The 20,237-nt window shown below is 48.0% G+C and overlaps 1 protein-coding gene and 1 long non-coding RNA gene across 2 annotated transcripts in view; one reads left to right on the forward strand and one right to left on the reverse strand.

Annotated features, from left to right (window-relative positions):
* The window catches only part of LOC141373739 (uncharacterized), a 55,140-nt gene extending 53,168 nt beyond the window's left edge, over nucleotides 1–1,972 (reverse strand). Inside the window, exon 1 of the long non-coding RNA XR_012380042.1 lies at nucleotides 1,315–1,972. This is a non-coding gene — a long non-coding RNA (uncharacterized lncRNA). The remainder of the gene's footprint in view (nucleotides 1–1,314) is intronic.
* A 144-nt stretch (nucleotides 1,973–2,116) lies between these two features.
* Nucleotides 2,117–19,315, forward strand: INO80C (INO80 complex subunit C). The gene is made up of 5 exons (XM_025886570.2): nucleotides 2,117–2,353; nucleotides 12,002–12,112; nucleotides 13,153–13,264; nucleotides 14,175–14,242; nucleotides 18,892–19,315. Exons 1-5 carry the CDS (start codon nucleotides 2,198–2,200, stop codon nucleotides 19,021–19,023), a joined length of 579 nt encoding a protein of 192 aa, XP_025742355.1. The 5' UTR covers nucleotides 2,117–2,197; the 3' UTR covers nucleotides 19,024–19,315.
* Nucleotides 19,316–20,237: the final 922 nt, after the last annotated feature.

Consider the following 20,237-nt stretch of genomic DNA (forward strand, 5'->3'; position numbering starts at 1 on the left):
GGTATCTGCTGGGGGAATAGGACCATATAACCTGTATTTTGAAAAACCTGTAGTAGGACTAGAACCCACGTGGTAGAAGATGACGACTGTAAAAGGGGACAGGTGGTTAGGAGAGAGGAGAATAAAAGGATGGTGGCCTTCCAGATCCCAAGGGAAGGGTTTCAGGAAGAAGGGCTCAGACAAGATCAGGACTGAATTTACCAACCGGAAGCCAGATGGTGGTGCACCCACCTGCCTGACTCCTTAAAAGTAGGGAATTGGTGTTTGAACGCCACAAACATTTCCAAGGGATTACAGGAAGAAGCCCAGCAGAGCTTCTGGGGGCTCAAAGTTCTCAGAGAAGGGTGCAAGGGGTGGGGGCAGGGGAGGAAGAGGAGAGGGGGGTGCACTAGATGGCAGAAAGCTTTGTGCTGGAAGTAGCATTTGAACGGAGGCAAAGGAGCTAAGAAGTCCTAGGAGAGGAAGTAATGAAAGTGGAAGTATGATGAGTTAAACCACTTCCAATTTAGGAAATAGAGTTAGTCCCTGGCTGGAGCACAGGGGATTAAGCTGTTGGGAATGAAACAAGGGAAGGGGTGGGGGGCAGGCAGAGCCCAGTTATATGCCAAGGTAAAAATTCTTTGGATTTCAAGGTAAAAGGGCCTTGAAGAATACAGGAAAACAATAGCATGATTAGATTTGTGATTCAGACAGACCATTGTGGCAGCCAGTGTGAAGGATGGCTTGGGGTCAGGGAGGATTAGGAAAAGATGGAAGCCCAAACTTCCATCAGGAACTTGTTGCAGGGAATCCAGATGAAGGGGGATGGAACCATCAGGGTAGGAGTAAAGGAGAGAAGTGAGCTGGGGGGGTGGGGTACTAGAGAGGGGTGCCTTGGGTCAACACCTACCTTCTGGCTTAGGTAACCGACTGGTTGGAGGTGTCAGTCACTGAAGTAAAGAATAAGGAAAACTAGATTTAGATTAAGATAGGGTGGCTACTAGGGTGTGGGAGAGGACATTTCCACACTGGTAGGTCATTCCTTTCTCCAAAGGAGAAAAGATGTAACATCATTGCTAGTTTCCCTAACTCTTCTCTCTCACCTCTAAGTCCTTCTGCGGCCTGTTTTCCTTCAAATCTCCAGATTCATAAAGCTTCAACTAGTTACTGCAGGGGATTTGTTCATTTATGAATTACTTAAGAACAAAAAATTTGTTCCAAAGACTTGCAAGGTAGTATCACCCAGAAAATGTAAATGAACAAAACATAACTGGCCTTTTGCTTCATAGAATTTACATTCTAGCAGGAGCCAAAAAAAGACATTAACCAACTTACTGCAATCCATGTAGTATGTGGCAAGTAAGGCAGGGGGGAGAGGGTGTCCCAACGAAGTTCATAATTAGGTTTTAGCAGATCTGTGAATTCCCTGAAATCCACATGTAAGATTTTGTCTACACCTCCATACATTTGGTGGGGGCGGGGGAGGGGCTTACATGCTCCATGGGGTCTGGGGCTCCTAAAAGATGGAAGTCCATTTGGACTCCCAGCCAATATACACAAACTTGTTCCGCAGGCCAAGGCAGAGACCACGGGGAAAGCCAGCAGCTTGGCAGTCTGTTCAATCCACTCAGAACAACCCCAACTTTACTTAGACGTTAAAAGTGATCCGTCTTTGGGCGCCTGGCTGGCTCAGTCGTTAGGCATCTGCCTTAGGCTCGGGTCATGACCCCAGGATCCTGAGCTCGAGCCCCATATCGGGCTCTCTGCCCAGGCGGGAAGCCTGCTTCTCCCTCTCTCACTCCTGCTTGTGCTCCTGCTCTCTCTCTCTCTCTCTTAAATAAAATCTTAAAAAAAAAAAAGTGATCAGTCTTCTGACTTAACGTGAGAAAAGACAACACAGTTATTAATTTTTAAAAGAATCCAGCGTTTGAAAAAAGATCACGAAATGTTCTGTTCCTCAATCACGGCGAATTTCCTAGCACGTGCCCAGGTTCAGAGAGCCTGAGGAGCAGGACACCGCCTGGCTGACACCCTCCGGCCTCCACGGATTGGACTGCTCCGACCTCCGCCTTTTAGAGTTGGCCGAAGAAACCCGCGCACGCGCTGAGAGTCCAGGCCGGATTTTCGCGTCTGAAGGCGGAAGTAAGGGCGAGCCGGAAGTTCCTAAGACTGCAACCGAGAAAGTGGGGGCGGGGGAGGAGGAAGACTCAGGGTAGGAATGGCGGCTCAAATTCCAATTGTGGCCACCACTTCCACTCCGGGGATAGCCCGGAACAGCAAGAAGAGGCCAGCCAGTCCTTCCCACAACGGCAACAGCGCTGGGGGTTACAGCACTAGTAAGAAGAAAAAAGTATCCTCCTCCAGCTTTACGCAGGTACGCAGCGGCTCGTATAGCGGCGCGTGCGCGGGCCGTGCGGGGCGGAGCGAGGGCGCGTGCTCCGGGCAGGGCAGGGCAGGGCGGGGCGGGGCATGGCGAAAGTGCCGGATCTTGAGGTCTTGGCTGCGGTGGGTGTGGATCGCTGGTGCAAGTGAAACATTTTTTCCCTAATGTGGACAAGTGGGCTTTGGTTCAAGCACCACCCGCGTCGCATTGTCCTTGAGAGCAGGAGAGGTGGGGATGTTATTACCGACTTAGTGGAATGATCGTCCCCTCCCGTCGCGTTTAGGTTGAGGCGCAGGACTTTTCTGTGAGTTTCAGTCAAGCATAAATCAGCCTTTCTACAGATGTGTACCGAGTGTCCGTGAGGTGCACGGCGCCCTAATGTGCTAAATAGAGGAATACCAAGATGTACTGATAACTGATGGCTTCCCTCATTTTCAGAAAAGTGCTTTGTCGACACTCAGTTTCCCCGTCCCAAAGTGGTTTGGTCTTACTCCATGGAGTTAGTAAAAAGATTCCCTGAGATCATGGTCGGAAAGCCCTGAGCACAGTGCCTGGCACAGACCTCGTGGCTCTGGGTAATGTAGGCTCCACGATAACAACAAAGGATTTTCTGGAGAGGAGTGGTTTGGTTGGGTTACTGGTTTTTTCAGCTCCTGCATTTTATTTCAAGCAATAAAAGCACTGCCTCAGGCACTGTTCTAAACACTTTCTAAGTACTATCTCATTTAATTTTTTTAAAAGATTTTAGTTTTTAAGTAATCTCTACACCCAACATGGGGCTCAAACCCCAAAATCAAGAGTCTCAAACTCCCAACAAAGGAGCCAGCCAGGTACCCCATCTTATTTATTTGTTTTTTAAAGATTTATTTATTTACTTATTTATTTGACAGAGAGAGAGACAGCCCGAGAAGAAACACAAGCAGGGGGAGTGGGAGAGGGAGAAGCAGGCTTCCCCGCCCCGCGCCGCGCCAAAGCAGGGAGCCCGATATGGGGCTCGATCCCAGGACCCTGGGACCATGACCTGAGCTGAAGGCAGACGCTTAACGACTGAGCCACCCAGGCGCCCCATGTATTTTTTTTTTTTTTTTTTTAATGAGCATGACGGGGGAGGGACAGAAGGAGAGGGAGAAGCAGCCTCGCTGCTGAGCAAGGAGCCCCAGGCAGCACTCATCCTAGGACCCTGGGGTCATGACCCCAGCGGAAGGCAGACAATTAATTGACTTAGCCACCCAGGCGCCCCACCCCTGTCTCATTTAGTTCTTAAAATAAACCTCTGTGTTTTGTTTTGTTTCTAAAGATTTGATTTATGGTTTATGTATTTTAGAAAGAGTGCGCACGCATGCACACACCCACACACACACAAGTGGGGGGGGGGGACGGAAGGAGCGAGAGAGAGAGAGAGAGAGAGAGAGAGAGAGAGAGAGAATCCCAAGTAGACTCTGAGCTGAGTGTGGAGCCTGACACAGGGCTCCACACCAGGACCCTGAAATCATGACCTGAGCCAAAATCAGGGATCAGATCCTTAACTGACTGAGCTACCCAGGTGCCCCTACCCCAGCTTTAAAAAAAATCATGATAATGTTAGTTTTAGAAGTTCCTTTTTTCTATTTTTTTTAATTATTGATTTTGAGAGAGAGAGAGCATGCGCATGCACACAGTGAGGGGAGGGGCAGAGGGAAAGAATCTCAAGTAGACTCCCCTCTGAGCACAGAGCTGATGGGGGGCTTGATGGGGGGCTCGTTCTCACAACCCTGAGATCATGACCTGAGCTGAAATCAAGAGTCCGATTCAACCGACTGAGCCACCCATGCACCCCCCCTTTCCTGTTTTTAAGGTGGACATAAGAAGTCACCGACTTCTTCCCTGACAACTACTATAATTTGTGGGTTTTTTTTTTTTTTAAAGATTTTATTTATTTATTTGACAGAGACAGTGAGAGAGGGAACACAAGCAGGGCAAATGGGAGAGGGAGAAGCAGGCTCTCTGCGGAGCAGGGAGCCCGACGCGGGGCTCAATCCCGGGACCCTGGGATCACGACCTGAGCTGAAGGCAGACACTTAACGACTGAGCAGTGTTTTCTATGTGGAGATAGTTTTTCATTATTGTCCTCGATGTATAACATTGTGAGCCCTGCTTTTCACTCAGCGTTATTTCACGAATCTCCCTATCTTGACAGGCTTCTAGAGGAATTGAGTGCTCTTATTTAATTGACTTTATCGAATATTTAGGTTGCTTCTCACAATTCTATTTTAAGTCACCCTACTACAACATTGCATTTCTAGATTAGGCTCGGTGATTTTATTCTAGAATACTGCTAGGTCGATGTAACTGGGCATTTGACTTTCCAGTGACAAGACAAAGGACATTTGTCTCCCTTCTTTGTGACCACGCTATCCTCACGTCTGAGTCAGTTATGCAGGTTGCTGTCTGGAGAAACGAAGCTGTTTATTTGGCGAGCGGAGGCCTTGTTGACTGTAGTCTCTGTTAGAGGCAGGCAGGTGCTGCTTTGATAGGGCCAGGTTTCTCCTCCCTGGGACTTGCATCATCTCTTCTCAAGCTGCAAAGAGGGGACAGCCCTGAATGCTAAGCATTACTTCTCTCTTCTTCATAGGGTGTTTGTGTGTCGGGGATGGGACGGTTCATCTCATAAAGTCCCTTAGTGTTAACAGTGGCTTAAAAATGTGGAAACTACATCATTTAAAATTTTATTTTCTTGTGCTCCAGCCTCACAGACTTGATCCTCCCTTTGACTGAAGGCCGCTCCCTCTCATTCCTCGGTAATAGGCACCAGGGTCTCAGCACGGCTGAAGTCCAGGGTGGGGAAAGAGGGTGCGGTATCATGCAGGGTGGGGTTGAGGAGGAAGGAATGGCACGACACACAGTTCTGGGCCCAGAGGGCGGTGTTCTTTTAGATCCTGGTCTGAGAGGGAAGAGAGTCCTATTTCACAGGCAGGAGGTAGCTCTGGAATGAAGCCACTCAGTTCTTGTTGGGATGGCTTCCTTTCTCTGCCCCTTCTTCCGCGTGGCTCCTCACCAACCCTACTGACAAGGGGGGATGGAGGGACCAAATGAGCAGGAGGGGGTCCGCTTTGAAACTCAGTGCTTGCGTGCATCCTCTCCATGCCCTTGCTGCCTCTTCTCCAGCCTGCTGCCCGGAATGGTGATGCAGACTTCTGACACTCTCCCACACCTTCCCCTTCTTCCCAGCAGATGCACCTGTCTGATGGTGCATCCTCTCCCCTGGCAGAGCTCCCAGACCTCCCAGCCCACATACACTTGCTGAGGTACCTGCTTCTCTCGGTGGCCTCAGGGGCAGCACCGCCTCCCCAGTCTCAGCGAGGCCTTTCTGCTTACCAGCATTCTCCTGCCTGTCCCTGGGGCCTGGGAATGGCCTACATCCAAGATCGCCTTGATTCCTTCCCAGGATGTCACTGTGCACACAGCACTTGGAGCTTACCCACTAGGAATCAGGGAAGGGGCATCTAGAGAAAGGGAGAGATGCGGTCTCTGTGCCCTTCCTTCACAGGAGGAAAAGCTAAGGCCATTGCTTGAGGATGGTGGCCGCCAGCGGGGCGCGTTCCGTAATCACTGTTGGGGGCCCAGGGGCCTGCTCCCCCATTCCTCCCTTGGGATCAGCCGCTGGCTTCGTTAGCAGTTCTGTTTGTGTATTTTCTCCCAGATGGAAGCATTACATAAGCAGTCATATTTTCTTTATGAAAAACTGCAACAGTAAGGTTGCAAACTTAAATGTATCTGGCCCCAGGAAACCTCTCACTTTCTGCCTGTTTCCCCTGAGTTGTCCCTAGTGGTCTGGCTTTTCTGTTTTTGTTGTTGTTGTTGTTTTACGATTTTATTTATTTATCAGAGAGAGAGAGAGAGACAGCGATAGCAGGAACACAAGCAGGGGGAGTGGGAGAGGGAGAAGCAGGCTTCCCGCGGAGCAGGGAGCCCGATGCGGGGCTCAATCCCAGGACCCTGGGATCATGACCTGAGCCAAAGGCAGCCGCTTAACGAGCCACCCAGGCGCCCCAGGCTTTTCTGTTCTGACGCGATACTCCCTGCGAAGTTCTTAGGGCTGTCTTTCTCTCTCTCATGTACTTGAGGCCACCTATAGGCCAGCCTCCTCACGGTCCCTGCCCATCGGCCTGCTCCTCATGGAGTAGCACCGTGGCTACCCTTATGAATCACTCGATTCTTTGGAGAAGAGACCACTTTGCTACTTCTGACACTGGCCGGTTTCCTTAGACCTGCTCATCTCATGTGCCATCCAGCCAGTGAGCAAGGCTTCCTCCTCTGCCCCTGAACCACAGCCTCAGGAGAGCAGGTGACAGTCACTCTTCCTGACCCACCTGCCAGCCGTAGCTTCCTCTTGAGGTCCGTGGAACCCCTGGCTCATTCGCTGTCAGGTTAGCAGTAGGGCGTACCCCAGGGGAGAGGTTTCTCTTGGCCACTGTATTTTTTTTTTAAATGCTCTAAATATTTTAGTGTGGATTTCCTAAAACCAAAGGCGTTCTCCTCCATAACAGTAGTACAGCCATCAAATTTAGGCAATTAACACTGAAGCAACACTGACCCCTAATCCATAGACTGTGTTCTTGTCTTTGGTTGGGTCCAGGATCCATTCTAGGATCACGAGTTGTGTTATCATGTGTCTTTAGCTTCCTTTTATGTAGAACAGTTCTCTGGTCTTTATCTTTCACGACCTGACACTTTTGAAGAGTACTGGTCACTTATTTTATAGAATGTTCCTCAGTTTGGGCTTGTCTGACATTTCCTCATGATCAGATATGGTTAATACATTCTTGGCAAGAGTACAGAAGTGACGCTGTCCCCTTCTCAGTGCATCATGTCATGGCACACGATGGCCTATGTTCTATTACTGACAACGTTAGCTTTGAGCACTTGGTAAGGTATTGTCTGCCAGGTCTCTCCACTGCGAAGTTACTGTTTTCCTGTTTGCGGTAAAGTATCCTGTGGGGAGATACTTTGAGACTAGCTTTATTCATTCATCCATAAATTTGTTTATTTGTAAGTGCTTTATTGAGTTATAATTCACATACCATAAAATTCACCCTCTTAAAATGTGCACTTATGTGGTTTGTAGTATATTCCGAGTTGTGTAACCACCACTACCATCTCATTTTATAGTATTTCCACGACCCCCAAAAAGAAACCCTTTACCTGTTAGCAGTCACTCCCATTCCCCCTTCCTCTGAGCCTCTGACCACCTCTCATCTTTGACTGCTGTAGCCTCGTGCCAGTGGAATCATAATATGTGGCCTTTTGTGGCTGCTTTCAATTACCATAATATTTTCTTTCCTTTTTTTTTTTCTAAGATTCATTTATTTATTTGAGAGAGAGTGTGTGAGGGGGAGGAATAGGAGGAGAGAAAAGAAACTCAAGTTAGACTCCGCTCTGAGCGTGGCTTCCAATGCAGGGGCTCGATCTCATGACCCTGAGATCATGACCTGAGCTGAAATCAAGAGCCAGACGCTTAACCGACTGTGCCACCCAGGCGCCCGTCAGTTACTATAATATTTTCAAGGCTATCCGTGTTGTTGCATGGATCAGTACTTTATTCCCTTCTATGGTTGGATAATATTCCATTGTGTGGATATACCAAACTTTGCGTATTCAGCAGTTGAGGGACATGTAGGTTGTTTGCACGTCTTAGCTATTATGGGAACTACTTCTATGAATATGCATATGTTTTTGCATAGACTTATTTTTTAAATTCTCTTGGGTAGATACCTAGGAGTTGAATTATTAAGTCATATAATAATTCTGTTTAACATTTTGAGGAAACACCAAACTGGTTTTCAAAGTGACCACACTCTCTCTTTTACTTTCTCACAAGCAGCGTGTGAGGGTTGCAGTTTCTCCACATCCTTGCTGACATGTTATTAAGTGTCTGATTGTGGCCATCCCAGTGGGTGTGAAGTGGTATTTGATGATGTGGAACATCTTTTATGCTGTCCATAAAAGAAGAAATGTTGATTGAAATCCTTGGCCCTTTTTAAAATAAAATTGTTGTCGTTGTTGAGTGATAACAATTCTTTATATATTCTGGGTCAGCGTTATTTATTTTGTTGCTCAAATTGTCCTTCGCTCATGGGAACCTCTCCAAACTGGCTTCTTTGTGCTTTAATAGACCCCCATCATTTTTTGAGTGCTGTTATGAACTGAATTGTGTCCCTTTGAGATTCATATGAAGTCCTAGCCCCCAGTATACCTCAGAACATTACTGTATTTGGAGATAGGGCTGTTAGAGGCAATTAAGGTTAAATGAGGTCATAAAGGTGGAGCCCTAATCCAATGCGACTGTTGTCCATATAAGAGGAAGAGACACCAAGGAGGGGAGTGTACAGAGGAAAGGCCATGTGAGGACACAGCAAGAAAACAGACGTCTACAAGCCCCAAGGACCCAGGCCTCAGGAGAAACCAACCCCGCCAACCGACACCTTGATCTGGACTTGTAGTTTCCAGAGCTGTGAGAAAATACATGTCTGTTGTTTAACCCACCCAGTCTGTGGTATTTTGTCAGGGCAGCCCTAGCCAACTGATACAGCTATTTTCTTACTTTCTCGAACCACAAGGTTCATCCTGTACTTTCCTGCCCCAGCCCTAGAACCAGCTACCTTTTTAAGGATCAGTGGTTCTTGGAGAATCACATTTAGAAACCAGGATCTGAGCACAGGTGTGCCTGTTGTTTCCAGCTGTCTCCATGGAGAGAGCTAGGAAGGATAGGGATGGTGTACCCCCCCCCCCTCCATACTCTGTATCTGTTTCTCAGTTTCTCTGCCTAAGCTGTGTTAAAGCCCGAGTCCACACTGCGAACCTCTGATTTCAGTTCAGTAGCACGGGCGTTCTAGCCTCCCCTTGTTCCTTCTGTGCTCCTCCTCAGGATACACATACAGTAGAGTCTGATCCAGTTAGATGACGGGGATGGAAGAGCAAGCCACACCGTGACACAGGATGTGCAACTGCTCTGAGGCTCTCTCTTCCCCCGTCTGCTCACCTCTCTCTTTGGTCTCTCCTTCTGGTCTGCTGTTCCCTGCTGTTTTTTCCTTGACTAAGACATAAATACAAACTATCCATCATATATCTAATTTATGATAGATATTAGTCTTACCACTAGTCAACCCAAAATAACATTGACAGCTGGCTAAAACTATGCAAGGTAATGTGGGTTATTGATTAAATGTGATGGGAAAGGGGCGCCTGGGTGGCTCAGTCGTCAGGCATCTGCCTTCGGCTCAGGTCATGATCCCAGGGTCCTAGGATCAAGCCCCGAATCCGGCTCCCTGCTTGGGCAAGAAGCCTGCTTCTCCTTCTCCCCCTCCCCCTGCTTGTGTTCCCTCTCTCGCTGTGTCTCTGTCAAATAAATAAATAAAATCTTTTAAAAAATTCAAAAAAATGTGATGGGAAAATCAAATTTTCCTCATCAAATTGGGCCTCCCAGGATACGTGTACCTGGCAGAAATGCCAGGACCACGAAGGAAAAATTACAAGGGCAATAAAAGTTAGTTATGTACAAAATGCTAGATCTAATCTTTGTTACAAAATTAAAACTGACATGGACTAATCCCAATGAAAATAATCTTAGTAAAGCATAAATGAAAATGGGACAATGGGAAACTCTTTGTGCCATACAGAAAATGACTCAGTGGATTTTGTACCAGAAAATACAAACTGCAGGAAGGAGGTGTAGTGGAAGGTAAGGCTGGAGAGGAGGCCAGGATGTGTTTCTCATCTCAGGGTCCGTGGGGCCTGCCGGCCTGCTGTGAGGGAGGGGAGCCCCATCAGGCTTGCATTTAAGAGTGCCGCACTGTGCTGGAGAGGCATGCACTACCGAGCCCCTCCTCTGAGAAGGCCAGCTGAAGAAGGTGCCAGATGAGGGCTGGGGACTGTGGGAAGGAGGCTGGGCGAGGGAGGGAGGGAGGGAGGGAGGGAGTGCGGCAGGAGAGAGAGACACACAGAACACTGGATGGTGGGAAAAGGTTGAGAAATTGGAGGCCTCTTAGTTCTTACAGGGTTGACGTTGAGCTGGGCTTTGGAAAGATCATGAAGGGTAGGGGGGATGAGTTGAGGGGCATGCCAGACAAAAGAGGTGGACCGAGGAGGCGCACAGGCCCACGTGCAGAGACCCTGGCAAAGCGTCTGGGAAGGGGTTTGAGAGGAGACCATTCAGAGAACTACGCAGCAGAGTGAGTGCCCCCATGAGCCCCCATGGATGTCACTGCAGGGGTGGGGGTGATGGACTACACACACACACACACACACACACAACTACTCATACACTGCTGCTAGGAGTGTCAGTGAGGGCCACCGTTTAGGAAAACGAGTTGGCAGTTTCTTATAATGTTAAACATACACTTACCCTATCACGCACCCATTCCGCTCCACCCCAGAGAAGTGCAAACACGGGTCCACACAAAGCCTGGTACAGAATGTTCACAGCAGCATTATTTATAATAGATGAAGACTGAAAATGCCCCACATGTTCATCAACAGCAAATGGATAAACAAATTGTACATCCATACAGTGGAATACCGCTCTGCTTAATGCACACACATACAGTGAAACAAATTACTGACCTCTGCAACAACATCGAGAAATCTTAAAAACTCTATGCTGAACTAAAGAAGCCAAACACGAGTACATGCTGTCAGATTCCCTTCATATGAAGTTGTAAAAGTGGCAAAAGTGGCGTGGTAGAAATCACAACAGCAACAGTGGTTGCCCCTGAGGTGGAAGGTACTGACTAGGACGGGGCATGAGGGAACTTCCTGGGATGACAGAAATGTTCTGTATCTCCATAGAGACACGGATTAAACAAGTGTAAAGATCTGTGCATTTCACTGTATGTAAATTACATATCAATTAAAAATAATTCATCGCAGTCTGGGAAGACTGGAAATTGCATTAAAAATCAGAAGCAATTTCTTACTTTGGCTTGTTTTTTCTTGGTGATGGTGAACTTGGAAGGTTTTTTGTTTTAAAGCATTAGCCTGCTTGTTGGGGTACTCTGGCTGTAGCCAGCTGACCCTGGGCCATGCAGCCCCCCCCCCTCAGTGTCTGAGTCCGGTTGCTCGCCTGGAGCAGAAGAGCTGTAGCCTGGGTTCTCTGGCTGATGACACCCTTCCAGGGGCTGGACCTTTTTTGGTCTCAGTGTTTTAAGGCACAGTTTGACAAAATCAGCAGGAGTAGGGACGATGTGGTGTTGTGGAGATAGTGAGGGCTTTGGAATTGGCCCCACCTGGGTTTGAATCCAGAGGTAATCCCTGTGTGGCCTTGAACCTATATCCCTGAGCCTCAATTTTCTCTTCTGGAAACTGGGGGTAACATCGGTTGTCAGAGTTCAATGAACCAGCTCAGGGAAGACAGTCATTCCTACTGCTTGGCACATGGGGGAACCGGGAAGCGTGGCGGCTGGGGTCCTGGCTGTCTCTCCTGTGGCTTCTGCACAACAGGTGCTGCTCCCAGTCTGGCATGCCCTTCTGTGGTGCAGGCCACCTGCCAGGGCTCTGGGGCACTGTCTTCCTTCACATGTCCTGTGGTATCATCTTTGGTCTTGTTGGGAGCCGAGTTAGGGACCTCACCTAGAAGAAACTGACTCACTATCATTATATTTTAAGGGTATCAGCATGGAAACCATGAGTGAGAATAAGATGGTGCCCTCTGATTTCAGCTCAGGACCTATGGAAAAAGCTGCCAAGCCATTGCCATTTAAGGATCCAAACTTTGTGGTAAGCTTCTAAGGTATTTTATAAATGAAAAAACCAAACAGCCACACCTCAGCCTCTGATCCTGCTGGGCCTGCAGTCCAGGTGGCATCGGTGTCCCTTTCTCTGTCAGTCCAAGTCGCCACCTTCTCTGCTGGGGGCTGTTAGGAGAGGGTGGGGGCAGGAGGAGGGCCCTTCTCGTTGCTCACCCAGTGGGCCAGTTCCCCAGGATTTTGGTGCTCCTCATGGAACTGGTTAGAAGATACTATTTTGAGGGTGGGTCATTTCCACAATTGTTCACCATCCCTTTTCATTGGGCTTATGTAAGTTTTAGCTGAGGCTTAAAACAATGAACTAAAAGAGGAGTTCTCCTCATTAGTTTAAGTAAATCTAACTTGTGTTGCTGTAAAGTAGAAATAGGCTACTCTTCCTTTCATTCTTGAGAGCTATGATAATTCCAGAGATTCATATTGTATCATTAGAAGTTTGTTTTTCATTAGTTTTAAAAATACAGTATTATTGGCGCCTGCAACAGATTTTGGTATTCTTTTCCATTTTATTTTATCATATTTACAGAATAGAACTCCCCAAATTTCCAGGGGGCTTGCCATGCCGTGGTTGAGGCTTACTTGGGTTTTCCAGCATCCCCAGTAATTTGCCAGGCGGGGACCAGCCCTCAGAAGGGAGTTGAGAGATGTGGTCATGCGTTTAAATCTAACTTTGCAATAAATTTATTTTCAAAGCAATGGGGAATTCATGAGTGAATTCTCTAAAGTTAGTTCCAATAAAGGATGTGATCTATGAACATATAAAAAAGGACAACACACACACACAAAAACCCTTTTATTTCTACTCCATGACAGGCTACCTACCAAAAGCTTTGTGTTTTTATAAGTAAGATTAAAGTGTACAGTGTAATACTTTAAAGAAAACCCAACCCTTTGGGGTACAAAGGAGCTGACAGAATGAAGGGTGTGTTACCATTAGGAATAAGCATGATTCAGATCCTGAAGTGATAGCCTCCCCTGATTTCGGTTCCTTCTGCTCCACGTCTTTCATTCCAGCACTCTGGCCATGGTGGCGCAGTCGCTGGCAAGAAGAACAGAACCTGGAAGAATCTGAAACAGATCCTCGCTTCTGAAAGGGCATTGCCGTGGCAACTGAACGATCCTAACTGTGAGCTGTCTAGAGCCTTCTGTGTGTTTATAATGTTCAGAGTAGGAACCGTAACAAACCTACGTGACTTGCCTGTGTTTGCGTTAATGTAGGAAACAACTTGTAGCTCAGGGATTGGAGGGGTGCATCAGCATAGGAGACGTTGCGCTCATAACTGTGTGCTGAACCTGTTTGTGTTGTCATAGATGTGTGGTTGTTAGTGGCACTGTTCACATTTTAGTCTGGAGGAATCGGTCCTGATATGATAACACTGGTGTTTCTGTCAGACAGACTTCTTATTCAGGAGTCTACTCTTAAAATGTATTTCCAGGAACAGGACTGCCCAAGATTTAGGAGGGTTTCTAACAACCATCTTAAAGGGTAACTCTGTTGTACTCTCTGTGCCGTTGGTGTCAGAGTAAATGCTTTACACTGCAGTATTTTCACATCCACGTAAAGCACTGTTGTATGTTCTGTTCAACCTCACTGGAAAGAACAGGTCAAAGTTCCCTCCATCTCCTGTCCCACAGCACATCTTTCAGGGGGGTGACTCAGATGGGTGACAAGTGAGCTAGTCAGTGTCTGGGTGTGGACATTCCGGTGTCCGGATGCTCGGATCCAATTAGTGGGCTGTTTGGCATCGCCCACAGCCTGTGTAGCCTGCAACAGTGAGAGTGGCCTGTGGGCAGATGAGCTTTCCGGTGGTTCGGCCGGAGTGGAAGGGCCCCAGGGACAGGGCAGAACTCGATCCAGAGCCTGCGCGTGGTCTGTGACCTACTGCATTACTTCCCCAGAGAATTCTGTGAGGACTTAATCACAGAATAAAAATTCCAGAAATATCATCCAACAGCATTTTCAGAGGAAAAAAAGGAAAGAGATCTGAATATTTTAAAGCCAGCTTAGTTATCTTCTTTCTTTTTTCTCCCCCCAGACTTCAGTATTGACGCTCCTCCCTCCTTTAAACCAGCTAAGAAGTATTCTGATGTTTCAGGTCTTCTTGTGAGTATAATTCCATCTCTAGGTCTCATAGCATTGAGTTGGAAAGGAGATTTCACAATACCATTTAGAAAGTGTTGACAGGGGCCGCCCCTGACCCTGCCTGGAGCCTGGGTACTGGGTTTGTGCTGAAGAGCTCACATGTTTATCTTTTTTTTTTTTTTTTAAAGATTTTATTTATTTATTTCAGAGAAAGAGAGAATGGGAGATAGAGAGCACGAGAGGGAAGAGGGACAGAGGGAGAAGCAGACTCCCCGCTGAGCAGGGAGCCCGATGTGGGACTCGATCCCGGGACTCCAGGATCATGACCTGAGCCGAAGGCAGTCGCTTAACCAACTGAGCCACCCAGGCGCCCCTCACATGCTTATCTTAGAGTGGCCGCAACCTGGGCCCTCTGTGTGAGCGGCCCGGAGAGAAGATTGCTCCAGAAAGTGGGAGACCCGGCTTTCACCTCTGCTTCCTCTGCTTGTTAACACATGAGATAACATGAAAGAAACAACAATTTCTTTTTTTACTGCTGAAATTTAAAAAATTTCTCATATTTTAGAGATGATTGTACTTTTAAAAATATAGTTAAGCTAAAATGGGGCATTTCACTTTTTAAAACTCATTCATGTCATTTAAATGCTTTACATTTTTATGAAAATGTACGACCTCCAAACTTCTGTAACAAACTGACTAAACCAATGATACACATTTCATGCTGGGAAAGATTTGAGTTTTTCTTATATTTTTGAAAATAATGTTATTCTCTCCGAATCAGTTGTATGTTGTAGCTTCTCCGCAGAGCACACACTCCTCCGTGTACTACAGACTTTTTTTTTTTTTAAAGTAGTCTCCACACCCAGTGTGGAGCCCGATGTGGGGCTTGAACCCACAACCCTGAGATCAAGACCTGAGCTGAGATCAAGAGTCGGACACCTAGCCGACTGAGCCGCCTGGGCGCCCCTGTGCTATAAACTTTTTAACATAGACCCTTAAATATAGTGATCGTAAAAAACAACAGGCAGAGTGGAGGTACTGTAACATGGCACACGCACGTGTGTGTGTGTGTGTGTGTGTGTGTGTGTGTGTGTGTGTGGTGGGTTCTTCTGCCATCCGTTCAGGGTGCGTGTCTCCTTCTAACCTCAGAGGGGACTTTACCCTTATGAGCAGTGTTGTGGCCTTGCACGATCTCTTTTCTCCTGCCTGAAAAAGTCATCTCATCGATCTGACCCATTTTAATAATTGTTTATAGCAGGAGAGCTACTGTGGGAGCAGCTGTTCTGTTCCAGCCCCAAATGGACATTTCTCCTTGGAGAAGCCATGGTTTAAGGGCAGACTTAGAGGCTCCCTGAGAAGGTAGCTTTATACCTTGCCTCAAGGCAGCTCATCTGCTAGTGCAGTGGCTTGCACATGTTAGGAGGCATGAGAATCACTTCGAGAAGCATTGTTCCAGACCCTTTATGCTACAGGCAAGGACTTGTCATGTCATACGTAACCTAAAACCTCTGGCCCCACTGTATGTGAGAATTAAGGAATCTTCAATATACAAAGAACTCTACCAAATCATTGAAAGGCAATCCCATAGAAGGACTGACTAAAAGGGCATGAGGACAGTTACAAGGAGGGCATACAGATGATCAGTAAGTAGATATTCAGTCTCACTGATAATCAGGAAAAAGACTCCTCAGCAGAAAAGAAATGAAGATGTTTGATTATAAACATCATCAACATAGAGAAACAGATATCCTCAATACACGGCCCTTTTGAGGTGGGAATACATTAGTCTGGATTCTTTGGAGGACATTTGGCAGTACCTGTTGAGACAGAGAAGCTAAAGCCTATGCCCCAGCAATTTGCCTTCTAGGCGCCCCCTAGAGAAATAGGCGTACAAGGAGCTTTGTGCAGAAATGATTCTGAGAAAATGGGATTATGAGCAAAATATTGGGAACACAATAAAGGTCAGTCAACCGGGGCGTGGGGTGGGGATGTTTTCATACTATTCTGTGAGCCTGATGTGTAGGTAACAGCAGGGATAAAACTTCCAAGATGTGTCATTTACTGAAGGTGCAAAGTAGCATAAGCACATGTTACCACCTAAGCAAAAACCAACACACACTCACAAAAAATAGTGGGGTAATTTCCCTGGTGTGTTTATATATGTGTGTAAGGGTATATACAAACAAGGTCCAGAAGGGTGCGCACGTACAGTGGTTTCCTCAGGGAAAGGCAAGGACTTTTGGATGGCAGATGGTTGGAAAAGGGGACTGGAGTCTTATTCATAATGTTTTTTTTCTCTTTCTTTCTTAGAATATGTCCATTTGTTACTTTTGCAAGTTCAAGTTGCATAATTACAAAATAAAGCCCCGCTCCTGTTTACCCAGACACACCTGGGCCGGCCGCGGTGCGTGGGCATGGCAGGGAAGCGGGCGGGGTCCACCTGTGTGCAGTCGTTGTTCCAAAGCTATGCGAAGTACCGTGGCTGTGGGTGAGATGGGGAGGGCAGTGAGCGCCGCCTGTCACCTTGCGGCAGGGGAGGCCTTTAAGCCTTTTACTGCCACCCTCCGGGAAGGCAGAGAAGGTGGCCTTTGTTCGGCTCGGGCTCTGGGGATGGAAGCCAGAGGAAGGCAGACTGGAGGAGTGCAGTTCTTTACTCGTTCAACGCTGCGGTGTCACTTGGCATCCTCCCTTCTGTTCAGAATACTAGGTCAGGTCCGGTCTGTGCAAGCTTTCGTTGGTGACCTTTCTGTGGGCGCCAGGGTATCTGTGTATTGTGCCTTATTTACTCAGCAGCCTTCTTGGCAGTGAGGTCTGAACTTGGGCGGGCCGGCTCAGCACAGTTTGGTGGTAGGAGTGAGGCCGCCACAGAAATGGAGCCAGGCCGAGGCTGGTTCCTTTCTGGAGGCCAGATGATCAAAGCCGGCTGCGCAGGCCTGCCCCCCGCTGCTTGCAGCTGCAGGGGAGCCTCTCTTGGCCCAGTCCACGCACCTCACTGCCTTATGGCCAGTTCTCCAGAGGGGCTTGTGGCTGTTGTTCTGGTTAAGCCTTCCTTAATATTACTGTCATTAAAGGAAACGTGGGACAGAAAGGCAAGATCTAGACGAAGCCAAAGGATCAAGGTTTTATTTAATGGAGAGCTTTATTAATCTTGAGGAATAATCTCCTTTTCCTGCCACGCAGATGTTAACTACCTTAGGAAGCTCCCCTGAGGCAGAATTGAGGACTTTGTAGAGTGTGAGAACCCTGTGACTAAGTTCCCCTCAGCTGTTGCTTCTTTGGCCTCCCCTCCCTTCTTCGGTGATATAGCCCTGCCGCCCGGCCAGGGTCCACACAGACGGTCTGCATTGCAGTAACTGGACGTTATCTGTCTAGACTTTAATGGCATCTTTTATAATTTTTTAAAGGAGTTCCAAGTGACTCACCCTCATGTTTTCTGTTTCAAAATCTGTAGAAGCCATTTGACTTGAGGTATACAGTAAGGGAATTTATTTCCTCCATTTTGCACGTGGGGAACACAGACCAGAAGAGAATTTTGATGTCAGTGAGAAGTGAGTTCTCTTTTCTATGATTGTCCCGATCATTCATTTGTTCATTCATTCATTCATTCATTCATTCATCACTCATTGTACAGACACTACCTGAGGGCCCACTGTGCGCTCTGCATTCCACTAGGAGCAGGGATGCCGTGATAAGCAAACCACAGGGTTCCTGTCCCATGGAGCCTCTCAGCCTAGACCTTGCTTAGAGTCATGCAGATAATAAATGTGAAAGCAAGAGACAGAAGCATTCTACAGGAGACAGATGTGGGGAGAGTGGGGGAGCAGAAAAGGCTTCCCTGATGAGATGACTGGGGGCTGAGCCCTGAAGGATGAGCAGGCCATTAGGGAGCAGAGTGGCCCCTCCCCAGGGAAGGGCAAGTGGGCATGAATGCAGGGAGGGACTGATTACCAGGGCAGTTGGAACCAGAGTGGGGACGTGTGGCTGAGGAAGAGGCTTGGGAAGGAAGAGGGCCCAGGCCAGCTTGCAGGGTCTGAGGAGCCATGCTGAGGACTTGAGAGGAGCTACTGAGAGACTTCCTACCGAGGAATGACACGATCAGAAGTGCAAGTTGTGGAGATGACCTTGGTTGCAGCTGTGGGGTGGCAGTCCCTTCCAGTGGGAGGGTGGGGGTGGGTGGCCCATCAGCACTGCGGTGTAGCCCAGGGAGCCATGGGAGTGGCGTGGGCAGGGCGTGGAGCAGGAGAGCGCTCCAAAGCGGGGTGTAACAGGGAGGGGCAGGTGTGCCTGGCAAGTCCCTGGTCCCACCTTGGGGGATGGAGCTGGAACCTCTGTCGGAGCGGGTGGGAGTTTGAAGGCAGGGGCCAGGGAGGGACGATCATCAGGAATTCCGTTTGGGGCCTGTTGCCTGTAGCTCTTGCGGCACCCACCAGAAGAGTCCTAGTGCTGACGAGGTTACTCCTCTTCCTCCTGTCTGTACCCTGAAGTATTTCTCAAGTCTGGGAAGATTAACAAGTCTTTGCCAAAACGAGCAATTTAGTGTTCTTGGTGACAGAGTAAGACAAAATGTAGATACTTTAAGTAAAATAGAAAAAAATTTTTTAACCTTGAACTTCAAATATTCACCACGACCACCAACGTTCTGCCTTTCTCTGTGCCGGTTTCCCACCCAGGCCAACTACACTGACCCCCAGAGCAAACTGCGGTTCAGCACCATCGAAGAGTTTTCCTACATCCGGAGGCTGCCCTCTGACGTCGTCACTGGCTACCTGGCCCTGAGGAAGGCCACAAGCATCGTTCCCTGAGCCTTGAGAAGTGGGGATGAGTGGAAGACTGTTTCAGAGGCAGACTTTGGACTCATGATTTTGTTTCATGGAAACAAACTCATTCTGCTGTCAATCTGGAAATGTCAGTGCTGTGCCTTGGAAAGAATGTTTGGCTTTAATTTCAGTTTTTTTTTTTTTCTTTTCTATGTTTTCCCTCCAAGTGTGATATTTCCTGTTGAATTAAATTATACTTCAGTTGTTGCCTAAAGTAAAGTTGTTTGATAAGAAAATATAAAATTGTGCTTTTAACTTAACCCACATACCTCCCCAAGTTTTTGCTTCAACGTTGTGAACTCCTTATTACCCATTTAAAGACTCTACAGCAAATCCTGACATCAGGGCTGGATTATTCCTGGTCCTGGTGACTCGTACTTTAGAGCAGATTAGGTTTTTTGGGTTCTTTTTGTTTTTTGGTTTTTTTATCAGAATGCTTGGAGGAGGTCCAAGATTGGGACTGGCGAAGAAAAGAGCTGAGTACTCTCCCCGCTGCACCAGGCCAGCCTCTTTCCAGCCTCCAGAACCGAGAGAGATACGTGTCTGTTATGTAAGCCACCCAGTCTGGCATTTTGTGTGGCTGCTTTAGCTGGCTAAAACACCAGCCCTAGCCCACTTCTGGAGTGTGGGGTGCGAACACCCACACCTCTTCCGAGAAGGACTCTTGTCCTGGTACAGGGTGCTGCCCCTTTGACTGAAGCCTGCTCTGGAACAGCAGTGTTGGCTTCCCCCTCTTGTAGGGGGAGAGCGGGGCAGAGCGTGGAGACATGGCCTGGGCCTCTCTGAGCCCACTCCCATGTTTCTCTAGGGAGGACAGTGGAACTAGAGCCTGAGGCTTCGGGGCCTGAGCTGCCTTTGCCTTGGGGGATTAGGAGACCAGGTGCCTAACGCCCTTCTGCAACCTCTCCTGGCTTAGAGAAAAGAAAAAGCCAGGAGAGCAGCCTGCTAGCTGCGCTTCCTTTCCTTCCAGTACAGCAGCCCCTGGGTCACCCCAGTAACCAGGGGTGAGAGTGGGAGGAGTGCAGGGTGGCTCCCCTCCCACGGGAAGGGACTAAGGGAGGACCAGGAGAGGTGGGAAACTTTCCTAAGCCCATGCACACTGAACATTTGAGCCTCTGGCGCAGGAATCCTCAAACCTGAAACGGAAGTTCTCTGAGAGACCAGAGGTGCTTCTTGGGCTCCCCCGCTTGCTCCTGCAC

The sequence above is a fragment of the Callorhinus ursinus genome, unplaced genomic scaffold, assembly GCF_003265705.2.
Source record: "Callorhinus ursinus isolate GAN/ISIS: 27379988/994484 unplaced genomic scaffold, GSC_fseal_2.0 scaffold11, whole genome shotgun sequence".
Taxonomy (NCBI): domain Eukaryota; kingdom Metazoa; phylum Chordata; class Mammalia; order Carnivora; family Otariidae; genus Callorhinus; species Callorhinus ursinus.